Genomic DNA, 18494 nt, shown 5'->3' on the forward strand with positions numbered 1-18494 from the left:
GCGCAGAAGTAGAATTGCTAGATCATATTGTATTTCTATTTTTAATTTTTTTAGGAATTGCCTATTGTTTTCCATAGTGGTTGCATCACCAAAATTGAGTGGAGAGAATGACAACATAGTGTTTAATCAATTATTTGTAAATTCCACTCTGAACAAGTAAGTTTGGAACTTGGAATAACAAAAGTCTAACAAAAATAAGCTTTCAATGTAAATAGTGTTAGCATAGTATATTATTGGTAAAGGAATGAGTAGACTAGTACACCTACAGTTCTGGCTAACCAGAATGAGGAGGGGGTGTAAAGGAATTTCCTGGGTTTAAAAAACAGGCAGGCACTGATGAATTGTGAGTTTTTTCCCTTCCTTAAGGTCTTTTTTATAACAAAGAGATGCATTCAGGTGAAAATTCCAAATCTTTTTGTAATTGTATAATTCTTTGAATTTTTTTAAAGGTTGAGGTATAGAACAAAAATCATTTGATCAAACAAACTCTTGATACTGTATTTGATTTGCTTACAGATGAGAAAACACTTTTGCAAACAAAATTGTAGTTGCTATTTAATAAGTAGTTACCTTTTACTTTAATTCTAGATGAACAGAAGAATGAGTCTTCTCTCTTCCCCATCCCTTTAACTTTTCAATTAATACTATGCCAAATTGTTTTTCGTCTAAGATAATTTTTTTACTTATAATTTTATTTTTTGAGAGCAAAATGAGTGGTGTAGCAATTTAGTGTCACATGTGCGTCACATATTTTTCTGTTTCTTGGTAACCGATAATACAGACACATAGATTAGAGTTCCACTCAAGTGAAGCAAAAGCAACTCTAACTAGTAGTAATATTTTCTTTCAGACTTTTTCTTAAACAAAACTCATCTACTTTTCTAAAAAAGTATTTTTTTCCTGAATCTAGTTCTATTGGTCACAATAAGAAGACCTTTATTTCTTCTCTAATTTGGCACTGATTTTGATGTTACTTCAGTTGTGTATCCTGGATGACACAATTGTGCGTTAGTTTTCCACTCCTGGTCTTTCCAGCTAGTAATACCTTTGCTACCCAAATTGCTTTGTACATTTACATTTATTGGATTATCAATATAATAAATTTTCATTTGCCTATCAATTCCTCTCTGAAGCATGAACTCTTCATGACACTACTGGTCTACCCTTTCATTACATTTTTTTCCTTCTGAATAAAGCTGTGAATCCTCCTGTCTTTCTCAGTTTGACACAAAGAGTTATCTTCTACAAAAGAGGATATCAGACTGTGAATAGAATTGGTACTAATCAGACAGACAGGTTTCCTTGGTGATATTGTGAATCAGGGACCAAACTAAGTATTCATGGAACATCATCTTTATTTCCTGGGAAGTTATCTTGGGTGAGATTGAGTGCTATGGTAGGAAGTAGTCTTGTTACTCTTTTTTCTTTTCTTTTCTTCACTGTCCCCTTTATTTTTAGAGGGACAAATCATATTGTTTTGTGTTTGGATGGTTGGTCATTGTGGAAATAAGGTTTTGGCATGTAGGTTAAAGTTTAGTAAATAGTGGTTAAGAGAATGGACTTTGATGTCCGATTATTTAGATTAAAATCACAGCTCTGCCTCTTACTCATCTTGTCATTTTTGACCAGTTACTTCATACCACTTTGCTTCAGTTTTCCCAAAGGAAAAATGAGTTAAAGTGATTAGAACAGATGTCTGATATAGAAAGTGTTTAATAAATTTTAGCTGTTATTTTCATTGTTGACAGTTTTAAGGTACACACTTGTTTCCTGCAGGGGACTTCAGAGATCATCTGTTTCTAGCTTCTCATTTTTCCTTTTGTGGAAGTTGAGACACAGAAAAAGGAAGTGACTTGTCCAAGGTCATGAACTGGTTTGAAACAAAGGTTTTATTCAGGTGTATATAAGAGTGTTCATTTTCTAGCTTAATTTGTCAGATAGCTTGGATTTCCAAGGGAAAACAAGATCCACCACTTAGAAATTTCTCTAAATTGATAAAACTTATGTATAAATAAACAGTTCCAGGCATATAGCAGACATGCCAGAAGGAAGGAAGGGAGGGAAGAAAAGGAGGAGGAAGGGAGGGACTGATCTCCCTAGACTGCCATTCAGTCCAGTTCAGTGCCATGCTTCTAACCTCACAGGTGGTCAGAAACCGTGGAATGGAAGACTTCAGATTTGTTGAGTGTGGTTGGGTGGATGCCTATTGTTTGCCAGACAGGTTTTATGGACTCTGTAGTTCAAGGGTCAGGAAACTGTAATCTATAAGCTGGTTGTCTGTTTTTATAAATAAAGATTTATTTACACACAGCCACACCCATTCATTTACCTGTTTTCTATGACTGCTCTGTGAGTAGTTGAGACAGAGACTTCATGGCCCACAAGCTTAAAATATTTACTATCTGGGCTTTTAAGATAAACTTATCTACCTTTTCCCATAACATCCCCCTCAGCCCACCCCATGGTATCAGTACTTTTCTTTCTAGGTTTTAGTAACTCTGAAGTGAGAACATTTGAATGTATCATAGGCCATGTTATATGTTTACTCTTCTATAGGAGGCACTTAGGCCAACTAGAGCTCTGTTTTTTTTTTTTTTTTTTTTTTTTTTGCTTTGCCTTGTGGTTTTCTGAGAGAGTCATTTATCCTTTCTGGATATCAGTTACTCAGAATACAAGATGGAGATCTGTTTAGAGCCCTATCTACTTGAACATAAAAGATTGGACTAGATCAGGTGTTCAGATAGAGTCTGAATAATCACTTGAGGTTGGGGACATTCAGATATAATTTAGGTAGTTTATCTAGCTTTGTTGTGTTGTTCTTTAGTCGCTAAGTCGTGTCTGACTCTTTGTGACCAACCCTATGGACTGTACTCCTCCAGACTCTTCTGTCCATGGGATTTCCCAGGCAAGAATACTGGAGTGGGTTGTCACTTCCTTCTCCAGGGGATCTTACTGACCCAGGGATTGAACCTGTGTTTCCTGCAATGGCAGGAGGATTCGTTACCACTGAGCCACCAGAGAAGCCAGTTTATCTAGCTTGTTGAGTTCATGTGCATGCTAATTCTCTTCAGTTGTGTCCAACTCTTTGCATCCTGTGGACTGTAGCCTGTCAGTCTCCTGTCCATGGAATTCTCTAGGCAAGAATACTGGAGTGGGTTGCCATGCCCTCCTCCAGGGGATCTTCGTGCCCAGGGATCAAATTCGCATCTCTTATATCTCCTGCATTGGCAGGCTGATTCTTTACCATTAGTGCCACCTGGGAAGCCCTTATCTAGCTTAAGGTATTAGCAAGCTACATCCTGAGTGCCAAATCACCATCTTTTTTTTTTTTTTGTCAGTAAAGCCTTATTGGAAGACAGTTATGCATATTCATTTATGTATTGTCTCTGGCCACTTTTGCCCTTGTTATCAGAGTTGAGTAGTTCATTGCATGGTCTGCAGAGCCCTGGCTCTTACAGGAAAGTTTACCGATCCCTGGTCTAGATAAGTGGTTTTCAGCTTTGGATGATTTCTGTCCCCCAAAGAACATTGGGCAATTTCTAGAAACATTTTTGGCTGTCACAACTGGGGGGTGCTGCTGGCATTTAGTGGATAGAGGCCAGGGTTCTGCTAAGTACTGTACAATGCAGTAGACATCCCATGATGATGAAGATTTATCTGCCCTAGAATTTCAATAGTGCTAAAAACCACTGGTCTAAATTAGTGGTTCTCAATCTTTAGCTTGCATAAAAATAACTGGGAAAGAAAATGAAAGTGTTAGTCACCCAGTCGTGTCCCACTCTTTGTGACCCCATGGACTGTAGCCTACCAGACTCCTCTGTTCACGGATTTCTCCAGGCAAGAATACTGGAAGTGGGTTGCCATTTCCTTCTCCAGGGGATCTTCTCAACCCAGGGATTGAACCCAGGTCTCCCTCATTGTGGGCAGGCTCTTTACCAACTGAGCCACCAGGGAACACACACAAAAAAAACAACCTGGGAGGACTTGTTAAATCACGAGACCAGAGTTTTTGATTGAGTGGATCGTGGGTGGTGCTTGCAAATTTGCATTTCTACCAGGTTCTCAGGTTATTCTGATGTTGCTGGATCTGTGGACTAGAGAACAACTGAACTAAATTATTTTTGACGTTACATTCATTCCTGTGATTCTTTGATTTTGTGATCTTAAGTATTCTTCCATTTTTTATGACTTAGAAAAATTTGAGTATTTCAGTGTATACTTGATGCTCATAATAAAATGTGGTGTTTCATGGGTCTATATGTTTGAAGGCTTAGTTTTCATATCCCTTTGAGTGTGTGTGTGCTCAGTTGTGTCTGACTCTTTGTGACCCTATGGACTGTCGCCCGCCAGGCTCCTCTGTCCATGGGATTCTCCAGGCAAGAATACTGGAGTGGGTTGCTGTTTATCCCTCCAGGACATCTTCTCAAACCAGGTCTTGAATCCATGTCTCCTGCATTTCCTGCATTGGGAGGTGGATTCTTTACCACCTGGGAAACCCTCATATCCTTTTGGAGTACTTCTATTTGTCTTTCAAAATCCTTGCCTACCTTTTTCTTATTTAATTACATCAATATTCTGTGCCCAGTTAGTGTTAATCATTTCTTCTTAAATATCTTGTACATATTCTCTTCTTTTGAGTCTTATATCAGATTGTTGCTAATCACTTACCATGTTTCTTTCCTTTACTGTCAGCTGTTTGAACAACTGCCTGGATCTTAACCACTGTTCCTGTAGTATCTATTAAGAGGTGCTCAGTGAATATTTTTGAAGGAATATTATGAATATTGGCTGTTATGGTACAAATAAATGGAGTAGAATTGTAAAATTTTATGTATTTTTAAGTGCCTACTGTTTTGTGATACATAGTTTTGAATAAGTAAATCTGTCATTGGGAGAGTTAAAATTAGACTCATTTATTGAATTGAGGGTTATAACTTCAAGGTGAGCCATTTATAGAGAAGTTCAAAACACCTGTCCTCTGTGTTAGCTTTTATAGAGGACTCAGTAAGATAATGTGGCAAAATATAGGGCTTGAGGCCATGACCTTTGTAAAATTTGAATGCTATCACTGAATTGCCTTATGTTACCACTCTACCTGATTACATTTTCACTCAAACTGTTTTTAAGGCAGAAATTCTAATCTCAAATCAAAATTTCTTACCATGTTAAATCATTAATCATTTTAAGGTAAGTTTGAGAAGCAAAATTAACGGAATAATTGTACCAGTCTTTATACTTATTTGTGGTTATAGAGGAAAAATTGAGATAGAATGAGATATCAAGTTATGGTAAAGAAAAGTAGAAAAGTTTGCAGGTTATATGCACCTTAATGGCGTTAGAGTTAGGTTCCGTCACATTCCCCTCCCTTCCTCCCCTCCCCTCCATCCCAGAGTTCATGTGCTTTAAGGACTGAGCTATAATAGAAAAATGTTAGAGGAAAGTTTTGTCTCTTGTGCTGTCCTGGCATCCCACTCTCTTTCTCTCAAGGGAAGAATAGTGGTTAAACTGTTTTTAAAGTCAATTTTAGTCATATTCTTTGGCATCTTTAAAGCGAGATGGAGACATGATTGATCGTTTTTATTTTAGGTTTAATGAGGAAGGAATAATAATATTAGCATATAGCTTTTGACTAGTTTGTATGTGCCAGATATTGTGCTAGGTTCTTAACGTCTAAATTCTACAGCAACCCTGTCTTGGATTTCAGAGATAACCATGGTTTCTGTATGACTTGTCAGAGTCCTGACTGCTGCTGCTTTTGTTTCTGATTATATTTTCAAGGAGATTTGTGCAGTGAGAAGCCTTGGAAGATAGAGGTAGTATCTCTCTCTGGAGCAAAGGGTAAGCACGCACAGTGTCCATTTAAAAAGAATTCGGTGCTCCAGGCTCTGGGCTCCTTCTCTGTAATACAGTCCACTGTATGTGCAGGTATCGTGTGGACTGCTTTGTTTGTGTCACGCAGTGGGAAATGGAACTAGGAAACTGTGCAAGAAAATTCTGATATTTTGACTACAAATATTGCCTGAATCATAAAGTTCATTGTCTCCAACTCAGGAGTCTAGGTCTTCTGCCAGCATCCATGAAACTGGCAGGCTCCAACTTCGTTTGCAAGCAGGGTGAAAATCACATATCCTTCAGTTCTCTTAACAGTTCTAGCAATAAGGATGGGATGTTGACAGACACATAACTTTCTGGAAGAGGAAGACTGAGGGCTTTATGGGCTGGTTAATAATTTGAGGGAAGTCCTTGGGAATTGGTAGCGAATATGTTGACAGAACTGAGTGGTTCTCTACTTTCTTGCCTGTTAATGAGGAGGAAGTAAGTAGGTGGTTGCAGACTGAGTACCAGGAAGTAGGTTCAAAGACAGCTGCCCAAACAGTCCTCTGGTTGTGGCTTGTTGTTGTCATAGCCTGCTGGGCTCCTCTGTCTAGGGATTTCCTAGGTAAAAATTCTGGAGTGGTTGTCATTTCCTTCTTCACTGGTTGTGGCTAACTTTCAACAACTCTCAAATGTCCTGTCAGATGGAGGGAATGTTTTCCACCAATTTGTCAGTCAGACTCAGGTTCTGACGCTCCACAGTGTAGCAAATAGCAATAAGATTTGTCCTGGCTGGGCAGAAGGTTCTGCCTCCTTTCAGACATTTACAGCTGTATATACACCTACATTTGAATGTGAAAGGAGTCAAATTTACAGTCCCGGTGGACAGAAAGCAAAATTATTAGAACTTTCACTGGTTTGTCTGAGAGATCAGAGGATGAGGGTGCATAATGTCTTGTAGCTCAGCCCCTCCTTTGAAGGAAGCTTTATTCCCAACTTCATTATCTAAAGCAAAGCCAGTGACTCAGTGAGGTCCTCAATTTATTAAGGTTTCCCTAAACCTGGACCTGGTTCACCCGTGGTTCAGCCAAGCTGAAATGGGTTGTGTCTGCTTGTCATTTGTGACTGTTCAGCCTCTGCACCAGCTATGCAGACTAGTAATGACTGTAATTGCTGTGTTCAGTGTATAGAACTCAAGAGTGTTCTTATAGGTCTGGCCTGTCCTTTCCTTCATGAGACTTGTTGTATTTCTATTGACCCTTGGCCTGTAGCCAGTGGCCCAGCTATTTGGTCTGCCACTTGGAAACTATAGACTGACAGATTAAAGACAGCTTTCTTTGAAGCTGTGAACTATGGAAACAAATTATAGCTGCTGATCAAACTGTCTGAATCACTCATGTAGATGCCCACAGTAAGGGCTTTTTCTCTGATGAAGCCCCCTGGAATCAAGCTTCTGATTGAGCCTGTACTGCCCAGAGCCATTACTGTTGCCAGGATCCATCATCATATCAGATGTGACAACATATTAACTATCATAAAGTGTGTGTAAAGTAAAAGACTGTATTTCTGATGCAGAGGGAACCATTGCATGCCAGACTTGTGTCTCCTCCCAAAAGTTGACCTGTTTGTCACATGAGAGAAACCACATTGCCTGGGATGTGGCCTCTGCTTGCTTTTGGCAGGTTAAATAAATTGGACCTTGACCTCCCTCTCTGAAGTATCAGCAGTGCCTCACTGTTCTTGGTCCAGTTAGCTGACTGGCTACGCCATTTTGGCTCTTGAAACTAATTGTGCTCTATTTTCCATCTTTCTGGACCTTTTGCAGTCTGACAATGGTGCAGTTTTTATTGCAAAAGTCAGTAGTGAGCTGACAGTCAAGGTATTTGAGGGACCTTTGATGCACTCTACCATTCACAGCTTTTTGATTGTCATTCCTATGATTTCTCTTAACCTTATGGACAGGTCTATTGGAAATATCAGGAGTTGGCCTCCACATTCTTCACTTTCATGCAAAACACCTTGCAGCACTTCCTGATGCCTACCCCAGCCCCATACCATAGCCTTCAGTTAGAGATTCTGTGGGGCAGATTACTGGTGGGCCTGGTCAGATGGGACGTTTTGGATTAACTGCCTTCATTAATTCCTGTCAACAACAAGGATTAAGCTCAATTGTAGGAATTGAATTGGGAACCCTAAGGCCACCACTTAAATGGGACATCATGTTGAGACACAAGTTAATAGTGCCTCCAGACTGATGTAAGGACCACTTGGAAGGAACCAACAATTGTGAACAACCCACTCTTTCTAGGTGCACTGTGTCTGCCTTCAGGACTGTATTTCTTGTGTGGAAACCAGGCATTAATTCCCCTTCCTCCAAAAAATATGGACTCCTTCACCTTTTGAATATTTAAGTAAACATCACCAGTAGATCTTGTAGCCTTCATATGACTGCCAAGATCTCTCCCAAATGAGGCTATCTTTGGGAAAGCCTCGCAGAGTGATTTTTGATTTATTTATGTGTACCCTATGGACAGTTATCTCTCAGAGGGAAGTCATTCAATTAGCATAGGTGGTTCAAAATTTGTTCCTGACTTTTTAGCTGAAGTGATCAGTGGATCATCTTGGCCCTGGAAAGCATTCAGATCAGCCACAAGTCACAAGTTGATAAAATTGCCCTATACTTCTTTCCTGTGGGTCTGGGCAGAGTCTGTATAATTGTTAATTCATTCCCTTATTCTAGATTAATGCCTTGGGCCAAGTGAAAAGGTTAATACAGAAACTGAGAGAAAGCTATCAGATTTTTTTTTTTTTTTTTTAAAGATTTTATATTTTGACTGGGTTGGGTCCTTGTTGCTGTACACAGGCTTTTTCCAGTTGCGGTGAGCTGGGGCGGTCTTTGTACTGGTGCTCGGGCTTCTCTTTGCGATGGCTTCTCTTGCTGCAGAGCGTGGGCTCTAGGTGCGCAGGCCTCAGTAGTCGCAGCATGTAGATTGAGTAGTTTCTAGGTGCGCAGGCCTCAGTAGTCGCAGCATGTAGATTGAGTAGTTTCCGTACGTAGGCCCTGGAGCACTGGCTCAGTAGTTGTGGCTCACAGGCCTTACAGCAGGTAGGATTGAGCTAGTGTCCCCTGCATAGACAGGTGGGTTCTTAACCACTAGACCACCAGGGAAGCCCCACACACTTTTCTGAGGTAAACCCTAATGACTTATCCGATTTTTTCATATTACTTGGGTGTGGAACCCTGAGGAACATGGATGAAATAAATTTTGAAGGTTGTCATCATCCTGCTGACTGTTGATAGTTGCCTTAATTAAATGTTGTATGAGACAAATTAGATAGATTTAGCCCTAGCTTCTGCCAATCAGATTAATCACAGTGGCTGCTGGAGTGGTATACCCATGAGAAACTTTTTTCAGTGGCAGAAATGGTTAGGATTGAGGGGTAGATATTGTTGGGAGACAGTTCTCTCTGTGTCTCTTCTATTTCTGCATGTCTTATGAGTAGAGACACTGGTTGTTCCAAACTGCTGTTTTCAAGGGTGTTGGATTGTGACCAGCCATGGTCACATGTCTCCTTACAGACCAAAGGGCAAGTTTGCTTATGGCCTGGAAAATAAAGATAAACAAAGCAAAGAGTGGGCATGCTTACTGTCCACGATAAAAGATTCATGTTCAGACTTGTCTGATGGTTCAGTGGATAAGAATCCATCTGCCAATACAGGGGACACGTGTTCACTCGTTGGTCTGGGAAGATTCCACATGTTGTGAGGCAAAGCCAGTGTACCACAACTACTGAGCCTTCCTCCAGCATTCATGAAATTATAACGGGCTGCATTGTTAGCATGCAAGTAAGTTGAGAGTAATATTTGATGCTTCACAGTTCTTACCACCATGAAAGGTTGGTAATCCCTCATGGTACAGATTGATTTTGGAGATACTTGTAATTACTACTAACGTTTACTGAGCATTACTTTTTACTGGTGTCTGTGATGTGTTTTATCTGCATTATCCAAACTAATTGGTATATGACATCTAATCTGTGGTAGCTCTTGTTATTATTCCCATTTGATGAAAAAATGGAGGTGTAAAGAGGTTAAGTAGTTATCTAATGACAGCTAGTCATAACAAGACTGGTTTTGGAACTCAGTTCTAGTCTGTGAAATTATATATATACACATTTCTTAAATGGGGGTGCTGCTGCTGCTGCTGCTGCTGCTAAGTCGCTTCAGTCATGTCCGACTGTGTGACCCCATAGATGGCAGCCTACCAGCTCCCCCGTCCCTGGGATTCTCCAGGCAAGAACACTGGCGTGGATTGCCATTTCCTTCTCCAATGCATGAAAGTGAAAAGTGAAAGTGAAGTCACTCAGTCGTGTCCGACCCTCAGCGACCCCATGGACTGCAGCCTTCCAGGCTCCTCCATCCATGGGATTTTCCAGGCAAGAGTACTGGAGTGGGGTGCCATTGGCATGCTAGGGAGTACTCAAAGCTACAGAATAAATATGCACATTTTGTAGGACCAATTTACGAGAATAAACAAAATATATGTTTTTAAAAAATTAAAGACAGTTATCATGAAACTGGAGCCTATTACACAGAGTGAAGTAAGCCAGAAAGAAAAACACCAATACAGTATACTAACACATATATATGGAATTTAGAAAGATGGTAACGATAATCCTGTATGCGAGACAGCAAAAGAGACACAGATGTATAGAACAGTCTTTTGGACTCTGTGGGAGAGGGAGAGGGTGGGATGATTTGGGAGAATGGCACTGAAACATATATCAGTTCAGTTCAGTTCAGTCACTCAGTCGTATCTGACTCTTTGTGACCCCATGAATCGCAGCAAGCCAGGCCTCCCTCTCCGTTACCATCTCCCGCAGTTCACTCAAACTCATGTCCATCGAGTCAATGATGGCATCCAGCCATCTCATCCTCTGTCATCCCCTTTTCTTCCTGCCCCCAACCCCTCCCAGCATCAGAGTCTTTTCCAGTGAGTCAACTCTTTGCATGAGGTGGCCAAAGTACTGGAGTTTCAGCTTTAGCATCGTTCCTTCCAAAGAACACCCCAGGCCGATCTCCTTTAGAATGGACTGGTTGGATCTCCTTGCAGTCCAAGGGACTCTCAAGAGTCTTCTCCAACACCACAGTTCAAAAGCATCAATTCTTCGGTGCTCAGCTTTCTTCACAGTCCAACTCTTGCATCCATACATGACCACAGGAAAAACCATAGCTTGACTAGACGGACCTTTGTTGGCAAAGTAACGTCTCTGCTTTTGAATATGCTATCTAGGTTGGTCATAATTTTTCTTCCAAGGAGTAAGCGTCTTTTAATTTCTTATCATATAAGAAACTAATCGCCGTTTGATGCAGGATACAGGATGCTTGGGGCTGGTGCACTGCGACGACCCAGAGGGACGGTATGGGGAGGGAGGAGGGAGGGGGGTTCAGGATGGGGAACATGTGTACACCTGTGGCAGATTCATGTTGACGTATGGCAAAACCAATGCAATATTGTAAAGTAATTAGCCTCCAATTAAAATAAATAAATTTAAATAAAAAAATTAAAGACAGTTATCATGAAGTAAATATAAAATTTGCATGAATTTTAAATAGAAAAGGAAATTTCAAAGAAATTGTAAAAATGTGGCCTGCTTTTCTTTGGGTCATCTCCTCCCCTCCCATGAGAGAACATGTTTTCCTCTATTATTCTGACTACAGTAGAGGAAAATATTAATAAAAACTGCATTTTACAAGGTAGCCTTAAGAAAAAAACACCAAGATGCCTCCAGTTAGTTTTGATTTTCATCTTATTGTATATAGCTTTGTGAAACACAAAAAGGAAGAATAACGAGGTTTTTCTGGTGTCTCAGGATTTACTGAGGTTAATAGAGGAATCAAAGAAGAACAAAACTGGTATTCATTGACTTCTTATCTTGAAATTGTGTGTGGCAGTGGTTTCTATTGGGATTGCTTAGTACTTTAGCAAGAGATTATCCTGTCACTGGTATTTTTTTTTTTTTTACTTTACTTTTGCATTTATCAGTATTTGCATCATTTTGGGGCGTGCTGTCTGTTTGGGTATACTTGTGAGGTCCTGGTAGTGGGATGTGAAGCTAAAGTCCTTCTGTATCTACGGGGGATTGGCTCCACAAGTCCCTGAAGATACCCAAATCCCAGGATGTTTAAGTCCCTTACATAGAATGGCCCAGTACAGTCTGCAGGTTTCACATCCATGGATACTGTAATGACATAGTGGCAAGAGTAATAGAGTTGATTCCACTGAATCAATCAAGTTGACCCCAAGTTGATGTATACGAACTTTGTTTTACACTGTGTTGTGTTTTTTTTTTTTTTTGCATTGTATTTTTAAAAAAGAAAAACATTACTTAGTGATTATTTTGGGATAATATAGTAAGATATTTTGCCAGGGTTGACTGACTATTTGAGGAAATTAAATACTTAAGGTTTTTAAATATGATAAAATATATTAGGTTATGTTAAAAAATGTCCTTATCCTTTAGAACTATATACAGAAATACTTACAGATGAAATGATATGATGTCCGGAATTTACTTCAGAACTCTCTGGGAGGGCTTTGCGGGTAGATTGATGGGGAATAAAACAAAAGTGGTTGTGTCTTGGTACTTGTTGACGAGGCTGTTATGTTCATGGTTGTTCATTTTACTGTTAACCTCTACTCTTGTATGTGCTAGATCTTTTTCATAAAAAAGTAAAAAAGATGTTTTGCCAAAATAAAAGTTACTTCCGGGAGATTGTAAGCTTTAGGATAGTATCTTCATGTTCCAGTGTACTGTAAGATTAGAGGAATAGGGATATGACTATTACAAGGAAGTTATAACAATCATAATAATGTTATATAATTCTAGCATTTTACCAATAAAGTTGGTAAATTTTTGTCTATATTTTTGTCTTCAATGTAAAATTTAAAGTAGCTTACTAGTTAAATTTTCTTTCTTAAAAGCTTTAGCTGAAGTCTTGGAATAAAGGTTTCCTGAAATAATCAATTTTCTAACTAAAATAAAAGAAACTTGTAAGAAATTAACTTTGTGTGCTAAATTTTAATAACTGAAGAGAAGAGTTATTTTGGCAAAGAGGCGCTAATGGCTTTTTTCATTTTTTAAAGGAATATTTAAATAAAATCAGAAACCTAAGTACAAAAGACATATTAAGCAAAAGATAAAGGCCAGTTAGTGATGTGTCATTTTCTGTGTATTGATACAGCCTGCTTTTTGCAGTGTCCTTTTTGTTTTCATTCTGCCTTTGTTGTCCCAGTAGAATAGCAAGTGATGATAATGTTTAAATACGTTTTTTTTCTTTCTGTTCTTTTCTTTCATTTTTATTATATATGCTTCAGGTGCATTATAATTCAACATCTTTATATACTACAAAGTGATCACCCCCAGAAGTCTAGTTACCCTTCATCACCATGTACTTAACCTCCTTTACCCTTGCATCCACCTCCAGTTCCCGTACTCTGATAACCCCTGATCTGTTCTCTGTATCTGTGAGGCTGGTTTTGTTTGTTCATTTGTTTTGTTTTAGATTCCACATACAGGTGAAATCATATGGTATTCGTGTTTTTCCTTCTGGGTTTATTTAACATAATATCCTCAAGGTTTATCCATGTTGTCAAAAACAGGAAAATTTATTTTATGGCTGAAGAGTATTCCATTGTGTATAATTTATACATACACACTCTCTCTCTCTCTCTGACTCACACACACACACGTCTTCTTGGTCCTTTCATCACTGATAGAAACTTAGTTTGTTTCCGTGTCTTGAATATTGTAGATAATGCTGCAGTGAACATAGAGATTCATATATCTTTTCAAATTAATATTTTTGTGTTCTTTGGATAAATACCCAAAAGTGGGATAGCTGGATCATATGGTAGTTTTAGTCTTAATTTTTTGAGGCATCTCTATACTGTTTTACATAGTGACTGCACCAGTTTACAAAACCCCTGACAGCAAATGTGGGTTTCCTTTTCTACATATTCGGTCCAACACTTTTTATTTCTTGTGTTTTTAATAGCCGTTTTAACAGTTAAAAACAGCCGTTTTAACTGAGGTAATAGTTCATTGTGGTTTTGATTTGTGTTTCTCTGATAGAGATATTGAGTACCTTTTCATGTATGGGTTAACTATCTGTATGTCTTGTTTGGAAAAATAACTATTCAGATCCTCTGCCCAGTTCTTAATTGTTGTTTGACAACAACTGTTTATTTTTTGTTATTGAGTTATATGAGTTTTTAAAGTATGTTTTGGATATTAACTTCTTATCAGATACGATTCACAAATATCTTCTCCCATTCACTAGGCTATCTTTTCATTTTGATGGTTTCCTTTGCTGTGCAGAAGCTTTTTAGCTTGCTGTAGTCCCATTTGTTATTTTTGCTTTTGTTTCCCTTGCCTTTGAACTCATCCATAAAGACATTGCTAAGACTGCTATCAGTAATGTTAAAACCTATGTTTTCTTCTAGGAATTTTATGGTTTCAGGTCTTACATTCATGTCTTTACTCCATTTTGAGTTGATTTTTATGTATGGTGTGGATAGTGGTCTGAAAGTGAAAGTGAAAATCGCTCAGTCCTGTCCGACTCTTTGTGGCCCCATGGACTATACAGTCTATGGAATTCTCCAGGCCAGAATACTGGAGTGGGTAGCCTTTCCCTTTTCCAGGGGATCTTCCCAACCCAGGGATTGAACTCAGGTCTCCCACATTGCAGGCAGATTCTTTACCAGCTGAGCCACCAGGGAAGCCCAAGAATATTAGAGTGGGTAGCCTATCCCTTCTCCAGCAGATCTTCCCGACCCAGGAATCGAACTGGGGTCTCCTGCATTGCAGACGGATTCTTTACCAACTGAGCCATCAGAAAAACCCACATAGTGGTCTAGTTTGATTCTTTTGCATGTGACTGTCCAGTTTTCCCAGCACAATTTATTAAAGATACTATCCATTCTCCATTGTATGTTCTTTCCTTCTTTGTCATAAATTAATTGACCATTTATCTATAGGTTTATTTAAAGGTTCTCAATTTTGTTCCATTGAGCTCTGAATCTGTTTTGTGTGAGTACCATACTATATAGCTTGTAATGTAGTTTGAAATCAAGGAGCATGATACCTCTAATTTCATTCTTTCTTAAGATTATGGCTAAATAGGATCTTTTGTGTTCTATACAAATTTTATAATTATTTGTTCTAGTTCTATAAAATGTTCCATTGTAATTTTGATAGATATTACATTGAATCTGTAGATTGCTTTAGGTAGTATGGACATTTTAACAATATTCTTCCAATCCATGAGCATGGAGTTTCATTTATTTGTGTTCTCTTCAATTTCTTTCATCATTGTCTTATAGGTTTCAGTGTACAGGTCTTTCACCTCTCTTGGTAATATTGTTTCCTAGGCATTTTATTCTCTTTGATGCAGTTGTAAATGGAATTGTTGTCTTAATTTCTCCTTATAGTAATTCATTGTTAATGTATATAAATGCAACAAATTTCTATATATTAATTTTGTATCCTATGGCTACTGGATTTATTTATTAGTTCTAGTAGTATTTTGGCAGGGTCCTTAGGATTTCCTATATATAATATCATGTCATCTGCAAATAGTGACAGTTTTACTTCTTCCTTTCCAATTTGAATTCCTTTTATTTCTTTTTATTGTCAAATTGCTGTGGCGTGGCTAGGATTTCCAACACTGTGTTAAATAAAATTGCAGTAATAGGCATCTTTGTCTTGTTCCTTATAGCTTTAGCTTTTCACTGTTAAGTGTGATATTAACTGCAGGTTTGTTATATGTAGCCTCTATTATGTTGGGGTACATTCATCCTATACCCACTTTATTGAGAGTTTTTATTACAAATGGATATTGAATTTTATCAGATGCCTTTTCTATATCTATTGAGGTGATCATTTGATTCCCCCCCTTTGTTATATTAATGTGGTGTATACATTGACTAATTGGCAGATATTGAACCATCCTTGCAACTCTGGAATAAATTCCTCTTTGTCCTGGTATATAATCCTATCTATATATTGTTGAATTTGGTTTGCTAATATTTTATTAAGAATTTTTGCATCTGTGTTCATCAGTGATGTTGGCCTGTAATTTTTTTGTGTGTAATGTCCTTGCCTGGTTTTGCTATCAGGGTAATGCTGGCCTCATGAAATATGTTTAATGTGGATTTGTTTTAAGATCAGAGAAATACTGCTTAAGCTATTAGTCTTCCCACTTAAGCAGGCATGAAGAGTATGTAAAGTTAAAATGTAGATTGTGACATAATAAAGTATGTTTTATTGCTAAGATTAAAGATTTTGTTGGATCATAAATCCTGTCCATAATCCAGGAGTAATTTAATTTGCCAAGATAAAAATATTAATATGCCAAGAAACAACCACATACTTTCCTGGCATGTCTAACAGAGGATTTTTATGTCTTTACTTTTTTTTTTTAATCTATGCTTTATGTTCACGTGTGTGCATGTATGTGTGTTTGAGAGAGACAGAGAGAGAGACGAGAGATTAAAGAAGAGCCTTGGCATTTCCAGGGGATGGATCCTGAAGGTATACTGACTTAACATGGATGTAGAGTCATCCTTTGATTAAAGGGCAGTGGTAACATACATAGCTGGCCCTAGGACTCAGTTCCATGTGCAGTCCTGAGTTTTTAGGATACCTTCATGAAGATACTCTCAAGGAATTCCCTGCTGGCCAGGCCACATCTCACAGTTGCAGCGGCTGTTTGTCACCCATGGAAAAGTATAAAACTATAGAGTCATGTATTTAGGCTGTTTTTTTCACTTCTCCCAGATAGGATGCTCTCTTCCTGCCCAACAAGACCTTGCCTCAGAAATATTGATATGTCTCTTCTGGTTGTTATTGTGGTCAGATGAGTGAATTAAAAGAGATGGGAGTATCATGGAGTTTTGGTGATAGTCCTGGATTAATGAATAGAATCTTCAATTCTTATTACATATCATATATTGTGATGTGAGGATATGAAGAATACCGAAAAATATATATTACCTGAAACTGTCTTCATGAATATTTTCACTCACTTGACAAAACTGAATACCTACTCTGTGCCAAGCATTGTACTAGTAATTGGGAGATCACTACTTCATAATGCAACTAAGATAGCTAATAAAAGTTTCAGTTCAGTTCAGTTCAGTTGCTCAGTCGTATCTGACTCTTTGCAACCTCATGGACTGCAGCATGCCAGGCCTCCCTATCTATCACCAATTCCCGGAGTTTATTCAGATTCATGTCCATTGAGTCGGTGATGCCATCCAACCATCTCATCCTCTGTCCTCACCTTCTCCTCCTGCCTTCAATCTTACCCAGCATCAGGGTCTTTTCAAATGGGTCAGCTCTTCGCATCAGGTGGCCAAAGTATTGGAGTTTCAGCTTCAACATCAGTCCTTCCAATGAACACTTAGGACTGATCGCCTTTAGGATGGACTGGTTTGATCTCCTTGCAGTCCAAGGGACTCGTAAGAGGCTTCTCCAACACCACAGTTCAAAAGCATCAATTCTTTGGTACTCAGCTTTCTATATAGTCCAACTCTTACATCCATACATGATGTCTGGAAAAACCATAGCTTTAACTGGATGGATCTTTGTTGGTAAAGTAATGTTTCTGCTTTTTAATATGCTGTCTAGGTTGGTCATAACTTTTCTTAAGGAGCAAGCTTATTCCTTCCAAAGAATAAGCGTCTTTTAATTTCATGGCTGCAGTCACCATCTGCAGTGATTTTGGAGCCCCCCAAAAATAAAGTCAGCCACTGTTTCCACTGTTACCCCATCTGTTTGTCATGAATGATGGGACTGGATGCCATGGTCTTCGTTTTCTGAATGTTGAGCTTTAAGCCAACTTTTTCACTGTCCTCTTTCACTTTCATGAAGAGGCTCTTTAGTTCTTCTTCACTTTCTGTCATAAGGGTGGTGTCGTCTGCATATCTCAGGTTATTGATATTTCTCCCAGAAATCTTGATTCCAGCTTGTGCTTCTTCCAGCTCAGCATTTCTCATGATGTACTCTGCATATAAGTTAAATAAGCAGGGGGACAATATACAGCCTTGATGTACTCCTTTTACTATTTGGAACCAGTCTGTTGTTCCATGTCCAGTTCTAACTGTTGCTTCTTGACCTGTACACAGGTTTCTCAGGAGGCAGGTCAGGTGGTCTGGTCTTCCCATCTCTTTCAGAATTTTCCACAGTTTATTGTGATCCACACAGTCAAAGGCTTTGGCATAGTCAATAAAGCAGAAATAGATGTTTCTCTGGAACTCTCTTGCTTTTTTGATGACCCAGCAGATATTGACAATTTGATCTCTGGTTCCTCTGCCTTTTCTAAAACTAGCTTGAACATCTGGAAGTTCACAGTTCATGTATTGCTGAAGCCTGGCTTGGAGAATTTTAAGCATCACTTTACTAGCGTGCGAGATGAGTGCAATTGTGCGGTAGTTTGAGCATTCTTTGGCATTGCCTTTCTGACCTTAGTCCTGTGGCCACTGCTGGGTTTTCCAAATTTGCTGGCATATTGAGTGCAGCACTTTCACAACATCATCTTCCAGGATTTGAAATAGCTCAACTGGAATTCCATCACTTCCACTAGCTTTGTTCCTAGTGATGCTTCCTAAGGCCCA

The 18494-nt window shown here is 38.8% G+C and overlaps 1 protein-coding gene across 4 annotated transcripts in view; it reads left to right on the forward strand.

The window, feature by feature from the left end:
- FAF1 (Fas associated factor 1) overlaps positions 1-18494 on the forward strand; it is a 513649-nt gene that overhangs the window by 11052 nt on the left and 484103 nt on the right. The window contains exon 1 of one of the 4 annotated variants that reach the window (XM_025289477.2): positions 9638-9661. The exons of the other annotated variants lie outside the window; for them this stretch is intronic. Coding sequence (XP_025145262.2) covers positions 9656-9661 — 6 coding nt within the window. The 5' untranslated portion in view covers positions 9638-9655. Of the gene's footprint in view, positions 1-9637; positions 9662-18494 lie in introns of those variants that run through there. 4 annotated transcript variants of the gene reach the window in all.

This window comes from Bubalus bubalis, chromosome 6, assembly GCF_019923935.1.
Source record: "Bubalus bubalis isolate 160015118507 breed Murrah chromosome 6, NDDB_SH_1, whole genome shotgun sequence".
Classification (NCBI taxonomy): Eukaryota; Metazoa; Chordata; class Mammalia; order Artiodactyla; family Bovidae; genus Bubalus; species Bubalus bubalis.